This window comes from Teleopsis dalmanni, chromosome 2 (genome assembly GCF_002237135.1).
Source record: "Teleopsis dalmanni isolate 2A chromosome 2, ASM223713v2, whole genome shotgun sequence".
Classification (NCBI taxonomy): domain Eukaryota; kingdom Metazoa; phylum Arthropoda; class Insecta; order Diptera; family Diopsidae; genus Teleopsis; species Teleopsis dalmanni.
Window position 1 is genome coordinate 214,253,056 of NC_051847.1, and position 10,025 is coordinate 214,263,080.

The 10,025-nt window shown below is 29.7% G+C and overlaps 3 protein-coding genes across 3 annotated transcripts in view; 1 reads left to right on the top strand and 2 right to left on the bottom strand.

The window, feature by feature from the left end:
- The window catches only part of LOC119676703 (cadherin-86C-like), a 373,671-nt gene that overhangs the window by 289,188 nt on the left and 74,458 nt on the right, over nucleotides 1–10,025 (bottom strand). The gene's annotated exons all lie outside the window — the stretch shown is intronic.
- LOC119676710 (testis-specific zinc finger protein topi-like) lies at nucleotides 303–5,825 on the top strand. Its single transcript, XM_038087966.1, has 8 exons — nucleotides 303–421; nucleotides 1,146–2,303; nucleotides 2,364–2,552; nucleotides 2,637–2,756; nucleotides 3,722–4,368; nucleotides 4,463–4,806; nucleotides 4,885–5,141; nucleotides 5,323–5,825. The coding sequence occupies exons 1-8, from the start codon at nucleotides 355–357 to the stop codon at nucleotides 5,823–5,825; spliced, it is 3,285 nt and encodes a 1,094-aa protein (XP_037943894.1). The 5' UTR covers nucleotides 303–354.
- LOC119681359 (spindle and kinetochore-associated protein 1-like) lies at nucleotides 6,799–8,834 on the bottom strand. Its single transcript, XM_038094531.1, has 4 exons — nucleotides 8,577–8,834; nucleotides 8,115–8,515; nucleotides 7,140–7,312; nucleotides 6,799–7,067 (listed from the first exon to the last, which is right to left on the bottom strand). Exons 1-4 carry the CDS (start codon nucleotides 8,706–8,708, stop codon nucleotides 6,907–6,909), a joined length of 867 nt encoding a protein of 288 aa, XP_037950459.1. The 5' UTR covers nucleotides 8,709–8,834; the 3' UTR covers nucleotides 6,799–6,906.

Sequence of the window (10,025 nt, forward strand, 5' to 3'; positions counted from 1 at the left end):
CTAATCTAATCTAATCTTATAATCTAACATAATCTATAACTGGTACTAATAATTAATCATTTTTTATTCCAAGATTTACAGGCCAATAAGAGTGAAACTTCTCATACTGCATTCTCAATAAAGACGTTGTGCTTCATTTGTTGGATAGCATATGCTACACGCTTAAGTAATTTTCCAGAAGTAGAGATATATAATAAAGCTAAAGAAAATTTTTGAAATTTTTTAAAATTATAGGTTTTCATCTACTTGGCAACACTTTTTCTTTCAAAAGTTAACTATAGGAATTAAATATTATTCAAAATAAAAAATTTTTGATTTGCTTTATGTTTCAAAAATTTGGTTCCACTATTCAAAATGAGCTTTAATCAAAGTACGCTAAGGGATTCTGAAATAAATTCAATTTTGATGGATGAAAATTTAGGTAAGAAAAGGTGTTATAATAGAAACAAGATGGCATTGAAATATTCAAATAGTGAAAAAAATTTTAAAATGCGCCTGCTTTAATAGTTGCGAAGCATATAGGCATATAGGTCGATCAACCGTCACCGATGGCAACCCGGGACACTAGTGCAATAGTTTTGAAAATTCTCCTTAAAACTTAATAAAATACCCAATGAATAATGCATCAATTGTGGTAAGTCGTACCATATATGGTTCACACTAAGTTGAAGCAGAGATGTGATGAGCGACGAAAGCAGTAGATGGACGCAAGAGTGAAATATCCTGCTCTTTGACTGAACATAACAATAGCAATGATTGCGAAGTGCTTTGGAAAATAATAGCGCTCCATTAAATATATGGCTGAAGGCAAATAATTCTCTTACTACTAATGAAATTGTTGTTCGAATTTGCATTGAAGATGGAGGATAAATATTTTTGACTTGCACATGGTGGATAGCTGCGATTTGTAAGCATAGGACAGCTTTATTTCATACTGATAATACCGCATTACCAATACTAAAAGAGAATCTTCCAAAGGCCAGATAATATTTTAGTTTTGATATTGGCGAAAATAGTGTTTGTTTATCCATAAAAATTTTTATTGGTGCATCACATTAGATTAGAACATTAATAATTTAATAATTAATAAACAATTTTTTTTTATCTACGAATAATAATTGTTATTTATTAATTTATTTATTTAGAAAATGCGCCTAACTCATTATCGGCGGAGTACTCCAATTGGAACTTAGTTGAGATGAATGGCGATAGTTCATACAATTCTGTGAGCAGTGACAGCGATTTAAATAATGACAACCTTAACTTAATGCCAGGATATTATTATATTGTACCTGGCGAGAATGGTGCTAGTGTTTGGACATTAAAAAATGATAATAGCTCAACTGCAGATATCAGTAATAATTATGAAATGTTTGCAGATAACTTATCAGTTTTACCAAATCAAAACCATTTTATGCAGCAGCTAGAGAATGATAATAATTTGTCTACAAATGGAGTCGAGGATTTCAATAGCGCCTCTGCGGAGAATCAATTAATTCTATCAGATCAAGACGGGTTTTTTCAGCCTATAAATAATAATGATAATATACTAAAACTGGAGGAACAAAACACCTTGTCATGGCCGTGGGAAAGTGCAAACATACAACTTACTTCATCAACAGATGACGGCCCAAATGAAAATGGATTATCTATAGATAATTTTTTAGTTTCAGCAGATCAAAATGATTTTTTCAAGCAGTTAAATGAAAATAATTTATCTGAGTACAACAACACTATGAAGGCGGAAAGTATGCCTAATTTAAACAGTAGTGACGCTCTGCCTTGGGTAATTGAAAATGATAACACCTTGTCTGCAGATGACGTCCCAAACAATAACGGGTTATTAAGTGAAAATCTTTTAATTTTATCCGATGACGATACACAACAGAATTTGTTCAAATTAGAACCACAAAACACCACTGTTTGGCCGTGTAAGACTAATGGCAATTGCTCTACAAACGAGGAAAATGGATATGCAACAGAAAATTTGTTTATTTTATCAGATCAGGATGGAGTTTTTCAACCGTTCCAGAATGATACTGATTTACGTGAAAATAACTGCAAAACATCAACAGAAAACATAATGGAGATCGATCAAGAAAGTGTGTCTAATTGGCAACTGGAAGATGATATTAATATGTCCGCAGATAGCATTTCAAACACAGTCCGTTTAGTAGAGAAAACAACGTACACATTTGCAGAACAAGATACCTTAATCTGGTCAGTAGGAAACAATTCATCTGCAAATAACGAATTTGATACAGATGACAATACAATCATGGAACTTCCACTGAGGAATAGCAGTAAGTCTGAAATACATATTATTAATATAACTAATAATAATTCGTTTGAATGGTCTGCAGGTAGTACTGTAAATCTGGTCAAAGAATGGATGGATGATGACAATAGTTTTTATATACAAAATTCTGAAAATTTATTACATATAATTGGAAACGATTCTAAGGCCTTCACTGCTGAAAATAACTTAACCGATAAGTATGTGACTGGTGGTATAGTTAATTCAACCATTATACCTATGGATTACAGTTCCGGTGAGATCATGCAAGACTCTTTTAACATAACTTTAAAAGGTTCATTTAGTTTGCCACAAAAGAACGTAACTCACTCATTTGTAGATAATTTGATGGGATCCCCAACAGAGTTTGAATTTAATTTACCATCACCAAGCAACTTTGATAATCCGGAAGCTGAGCTCAAAGTACTGGAGTTTTTAGAATCAAACATAAGTCATTCAAGTAAGTATTCGTCAATGATATTTTGCAGTATGACTCTTATTTAATTATATCTAATATTAATAAGTCACATGAAAATAGGTTTCCACCATATTTTAAAGAAATAATTTTTTATTTTAAGTCTTATTTTTTATACATATGAATCAAATCGTATATAGTATTTTTTTGGGTGCATATATAAACGTATGTAAGTATTCATTTTATGATTATACCGAAATGAGTTATGTCGAGGTATATATAAAAATATATTTGCTTTATATTTAGAGTATACTTCATCTCTTTACATGTATTTTTTATATCTTGAGATGATCAATTTAACAATTCTTGCCAGTGCTACAATATGTCCATTCAATATTATCCACAGTTTCTATTAAAATGGCTTATTTCCACTTACCGTAGCCCACACATGATCTCTCAAATTTTGTATTTTAATATTTTCTACAATGAGTTAATCATCATCTAATATCCATATTTCCAGATTTTATGATGCTTCTGATTCTATCTTGTCATTATTTAATTTACCTTGCAGTGTATTCTAATAATTGAAAGCTAACATTGGTTTTAGTTACAATTTTAAGAATATCATATCACAGCATAATAGACAATCTGAGTCGCAATCTGAGACCTATAAGCATATTACAAAATATTCTTTTAAATATTTATGATAGTCGAATCTGGGCAACAACGATCCATTGTTATATTTTATGATGATTGGTAAATACAATAGGTTTATGATGAAGGTGTCGGCATATATATGTACATGCAGTCATACACAGCTATTCAAAATAGATACCCGATTTAATAACCTATTTGTTTTTTTTTTCTGTCTTTTTATAAATAGAAATCTTATTATCTTAGCCCTGTCGCTTTTCCTGCCTAAGTAAAATTTGCTTAATGAATTCATTCTTAATAAATATTATAAAATTAACGTGCAATAAACCTAAATAATCTGAGATTAATAATTATAGCTTCACTTCCTACACGAGATGTTAATGTGATCAAAAACGATCCTCGTATTATAAAATGTTCGCACTGCCAAAAAATATTTGACCTTAACAAATTTGAGGCGCATATCTGTCATTATGATGAAAATCATATCCGTTGTTCAGCAAATGCCAATTTACCGCATACGGATAAGTTTAAAGAAAAATTTGACCCACCATGCCTTCGTATTATGCGCGAAAACAAGGCCCGCTTTCGTCCTATAAACAGAGAAGAACTAAATAACGATAACGATCTTAAGAACTTTCATGCATTTAAAATTGCAAACCTGGATGGAAGTCTTAAGAGGCCACATGCACAGCATGAATGCACGTTATGTGAACGAAAATTCGTTCACGCATCGGGTCTACAACGTCATATGGAGAAACATGTCTTTGACATAGCTCCCATAAACAATTATACATATGGACAAGCGGGCAAGGAATTCACAGAGAAAAAACGCATTATGTTAGAATGTGTGAGTTGTGGTCAAATTTTCTACAATCCAGATGATGCAATCAATCATTTAAGTACTCATTACTCCATTCTAAATTTCAAAATGACTGTACCTGATTATTTACAAGTTGGCAAAGAAAATGATATTGATTTTATTGAAGACAATGAGCAACACTCAGTAAGTAAAATACACATAATAGGTATACGTGTTATCATTTTTGAGGACTGATATGCAGCGTAAATCATGGTCTCCTTACTCCTTTCTATTTTAGGTAGAGGAACATAACATGGATACAATTTCGAAGGAATTTTCTTCCTATCTTAATTTCATTGAAACCAACTGTATACTAGAATGCGAGTTTTGTGATAGCTTATTTCATAATGTAACATATTTACTTTCGCATACGGCCTCGCACTCACAGTCGGAGAGTCGCTACAATTGTGTATCTTGCTCTGTTAAACTCTCGACTTTGAAAGAGAGTACATTGCATTGGCAAACGGAATGCGTCTTTTTGCGTGAAAATATCAAGATGCACCAGGCTGCCTTCAATTGTTGGCAGATATGCAATGTATGCGAAAATAAGTTTGCATCCAAGGAGGAATTACTTGAACATCGGTAAGTAGAGTTGTTGATAACGAAGCATGTATAGATTATGTTATAAAACTACCGCTTACATATTATTATGTTTTGCAGTCATGAGGAAAGACACTTCTTTCCGCGTTTGGATCAAAAATCAAACAAACTTGTAATGCCCTGCGAACACTGCGATCTATCTTTCTTCGATGAAATGACATATACACTTCACTTCGCACGTAAACACCAAAAAAAGTATAAGCGTGAGAGGGAAATTGACAAGAATAGCTTCAAGGCCCGTCAATTTCTTTGCGATATATGTGGCAAGGCTTACACACAATCCAGTCATTTGTGGCAACATTTGCGTTTTCATCAAGGTAAGCTCTATAAAAAAACTTATATATATTTATATATATTGGAAACTGAGAAATTCATATATGTATACATTACTATATATTGTACTTACAGCCACGTACATCACTATACAAATCAGCATACCTATTGTATAAAACGATAATTACCATTACTTTTGTGACAACTTAATTTCTCTTTCTTAAGGTGTTAAGCCATTTGAGTGTCCAGAACAAAATTGTGGACGCAAATTTACCATACGCCCAGATCTAAATGATCATATACGCAAATGTCATACAGGGGAACGTCCGTTCAAGTGTGTTGAATGTGGTAAAAGTTTCATGACTGGTTCAGTGTATTATCAACATCGGCTAATTCATCGCGGTGAACGACGTTATGAATGTGATAATTGTCAAAAACGTTTCTATCGCGCAGATGCACTGAAGAATCATCAACGTATACACACAGGTGAGAAACCCTTTCCCTGCTTATATTGCACAAAACATTTTCGTCAACGGGGGGATCGAGATAAACATATCAAGGCACGGCATTCTCATCTGAACGAAAATACTAGAATGATAATGCAACTACAGAAGTTTCAGTTGGAGTCAGCAGAAGCCGCAAAATCTAACAATGAAACTGAAGTGGTGATGCCAATTGACGCTGACCAGATAAAGCATATTCAGAATATTCTGGCACTTGAATCATAAAAATATTAAGTTAATATTATTTTTATGCTTCCATTACAAAGTTATTTAAACAATAAGAACTTTCAATTATTTATCTTTTAACAATGACATAATAATGAACTTACAAAAGTGTCTAAGAGATAAAATAGTTGTGGTTGTGATGTTTAAACAAAAGAAAATATCACATCATTTTTATAGTAGAATAGGTAACACTAAACATAGTTTTTAAAATACTTAATTTAATAATTTCAACTTAATATTTTTAGAAAATATTAGTAAGATTTACTAAATGCGATCAACAGTCAATTCATTACTTTTCTTTTAAATAATTGACAGCGCCAATTATTTTTAATTCCACAAACAATTACAGTTTTTTTCCCATTTTATGTTTAATTACATAAGTTTTCTCGTTCATTTTTATAAATACTATTTTTTCAGAACGACGTTTGATTAAGGAAATTAACCTTTATTGATAAATTGATGATAAAATCGACAGTTTTTAAACTTACATTTAAAATTAAATTTTTAAATAAATTTTTAAATAAATTTTTGTACAATAATATTCTGTATACTAAATACCCTATTATAAAAATTTGTTTATAAATCAATTACACCTTAATTAGATTTTAATAAACTTAAATTTATAGCTTTCTACACATTTTAATATTAATTATATTTCATTTGATGATTTGCACTGAAAAATTACGAATTAAATACAAACATTTATTAATATACTTATACATAAATATTACAAATTTTATTACAGACATTTCTTAATACTTTTATAATTACAAAATTGTTTTAAAATTTAATAAAAAAAAAACTATCAACTAACACATTTTTTCTTTTTTGCATATAAAGTGGAATTTAATCAAATTTTAAATGTTAAAGCCAAGTCAGTAATTTCTATCTCTAATAAATAATTTTTTTTTTTAAATAAATAAAATTAATTAATAATGAAATTAATAAATTTTCTAGTTTTCGAGTTAAATAAATAAAATTTTGACATTCTACATTTACATTTTAATTAGATAAAAAGAATTTAATTTATTTAGTAAAGAATTTTCCATTTAGCTAAATAATCCAAGTAATAGGCACAAATCTACGTAGCATTTGCTGTCCAAATGTAGCAAACTATATTGGACACCCGTATTTCCTGTAGTATGGAGAGATGACGAAGCATTATGATGCGGTTTTGCAGCTTCTTGTCCATCATTTTATTAATTTTTCGTGATATATCGCCGGGAGTTATAAAATTTCGCCCTGTAATATATAAATTTCTTTGTGTAATATAATTTCAAAATAATATATATAGTGTATTAATAAAGAGCTCACCAGGCACATATGATGTCTGCTGTTTAAACAATTGCCACAATTGAAATTCATTCGGATTGCGTATATTTGCCTTTTTGCGATGCAGTAACTCATACTTTTCATTGAAACAAGGAATAATGACATTTTCCAAAAAATGCTTCAATTCTTCAAATGTTTCTCGACCACACATATATCTTAATTGATTTTAATAAATATAAAAATAAAATGTTCATAAGAATATTAAAAATTACAATAGATCATAATAAACAACATAATAATTCAGTATCTTGGTGGACGATAAAATTAGTTGTGGAGATTTCGAAATATTCTATCAAGTTCGTAAATAGTGGAACATTTACTATCTGGCAATGATGGATTTATCAAATGTTGTACGAATAAGAATAAATATTATACTTTCAACTTAGCGTTAAGACAAAGAAGCGATTCTAACCCCTCAAGTACGATATATATAACCTAATACCTTTACTATTAAATGTTAGGACTGCCAAAATATTTTTAAGCTTTCTTTCTTTCATATCAGTGCACATTTTGCTGGGAAAGATTTATCCACTTAAATAATGAAAATGTGCTATTAACATATCTTTATATGCTTTTATTAATTTTAAACAAACTAATTTCAGAAGTACTAGATATTTACAGTATTCCTTGAAATAACTAAAAATAAAGACTATAACAATCCTAAAAACAAACCCATTAAGTCTCAATACATAAAGATATTACAGAAGATTTTTTAAGATTCCTTACAAAGCATATTATTAGCCTCTTCGCTAATGTTCGAAAGCAAATTCAATCTTTTAGTTTTTAATTGCGTTATTTGCCTTAAAGGTGAAGCAATTTTTTTTAATACTGCTGAACTAAGCTTTAACTTTAACTGCTTTGTAGCAATGACAATAACTGTAATCTTAGCAGACTGAAAGCTATTCAAATAACTATTTTAAGTAATGTACATTTTGTTGCTTTGCTTCTACTAATTACCTTGGAATGGTTTCAAACTGTTGTCGAGTAATGTACACACTAAATTCCAGAAAACTGAATGGTATTGGTTTCAGAATGCTCTTCTGACCATTTGATGGAGTTCGCTTATACTCTTCAATGGTTACTTGTGGTGAAGCATGATGTGACGTCATTTTTGAAGCGCTTGCTGATGTTGAGGCGACAACTGGCTCATTTATATGATGTGCGTTCACTTTAAGAATTGATTTCAATTGTTTCTCTTCGTTTATTTTTTGTAGTTTTAGTTGTCTTTGTTTTATTAAATGATCCATTATTATCATTTGTTGTTGCTGCATGCGACTCATTACCAATCGATACCGTTCCTCCATGTCATCAATGTTTTCTCTTACTAGCTTTTCTACTTCAAACATACTCTGGTGTATCTTCAATATAAAAATAATGTACATTAGATTTGTTTATAATAAAATTTAATTGCAATTTTACTATATTTATATTGCTAGTTATTTCTTCAATTTCTGGTTTTAATTTTTCATTACGCAAACTAATTGCTATAAAATCCTCCAGCAATGCCACTTTTTCTAAACAGTCATCAATTGTATGCTCCAATGCACTCATTTTGTTAATCTTTTTTAGGTGTTTTAATAGGAAAAATAATATAATTAATTAAATTGCTAAAATTTAAACAAAATGTTTGGTTATATCTTTTTGCGCCTGAAATGACAATCGCCAGTAACTTTTTGACATTTACAAGTGACATTGACATTTTAAACGTCATACAAGTTGACAATGTCTAATAGGTTGGTTTCAATGGTGAAAGCAGAAGCAAATAAAGTGTAGTAAATTATGCAAGGTTACTTGAATTGGTTTTTGTCTTCGGTACGTATGCTTTGTAACATAAGCGTACAATGTTAATTTTTTTATTAACGACTTAATATAATATTATTGATAAAAATTTATTGTTGTTTAATAACGGAAAGTTGTATATTGTGTATTGAGATATATTCGTTAACTCCATAAGATGGTTAAAATTAATGTGTATACGTTTTTGTAAAATTAGAATGTTACCGAGCAACATAATATCGAGCCATGATAACAGAACTGTTCTACGAGTTATTCGTAGTAACTTTGAATAACACTGTGTATACACTAGTGTGCTCCACCAGTAAATTTTCGAGTAAAAGAGAGCATCAGAGAGAGAGATAGAGCAATATCCCTGTCGAAATTTAAAAATGCTATACAGACTTTATTCGTACATTTTATTTTAAGAAAAATTTATGTTGATGTGTGAATCAGCTGTTTTGCTTTGAATTTTTAAATTTCTCCAGACTTTACACAACTTTGTTCCATGAAAATCTATGTAAAGAGCGTAATTTGGCACTTTGTGTTATACTCTCAGTTTGTACTTTACTTGTGTTTTACTTGGACCAACATCAGCTGATTCCTATTATTGTTGCCATTTTCTAGCCTTTATGTAAAACAAAATATTTAGAGTTATACTCAATTATTTTGGGGTTTTAATTTTATGACTTTGTCTAGCAAAATATAACAATGGTTATTGGTAATTTTATCACTTAACCAATATTAACGAGATACATCTAAATACCTTTAATGTATAATATTAAACGAATATGATTTTTTAATGTAATTAAAATAACAAATTTTTCTTACCATTTAATACTGCAAAGATTAAAGTTAGTTATAACTAAGTTTTATACTGCTTGATAATAATATTGTACACATATTTTTAGTATTTATTTTAAGAAAAATGCTTTAGGGTATTAGTTGTTTTTAGGTATTAATACTACTATACAGCAACGTTAATCATTATTTCTACATCATATATTAAAACATTTCTCAAATCATATTTATGACACATCTCTTAGTAAATTAAAGTCTTATGTTTTTCAGCTACTTAACAATAATATATATAAA

Bases quoted from the DNA above. Each gene is read 5' to 3' on its own strand.
- LOC119676710 (XM_038087966.1), top strand. From the start codon at position 355: ATGAGCTTTAATCAAAGTACGCTAAGGGATTCTGAAATAAATTCAATT. The intron at 422-1,145 runs GTAAGAAAAGGT...TTATTTATTTAG, and splicing joins TTTGATGGATGAAAATTTAG to AAAATGCGCCTAACTCATTA. The intron at 5,142-5,322 runs GTAAGCTCTATA...CTCTTTCTTAAG, and splicing joins ACATTTGCGTTTTCATCAAG to GTGTTAAGCCATTTGAGTGT.
- LOC119681359 (XM_038094531.1), bottom strand. From the start codon at position 8,708: ATGAGTGCATTGGAGCATACAATTGATGACTGTTTAGAAAAAGTGGCA. The intron at 8,516-8,576 runs GTAAAATTGCAA...TTTATATTGAAG, and splicing joins TAACTAGCAATATAAATATA to ATACACCAGAGTATGTTTGA. The intron at 7,313-8,114 runs GTAATTAGTAGA...AAATCAATTAAG, and splicing joins CAGTTTGAAACCATTCCAAG to ATATATGTGTGGTCGAGAAA.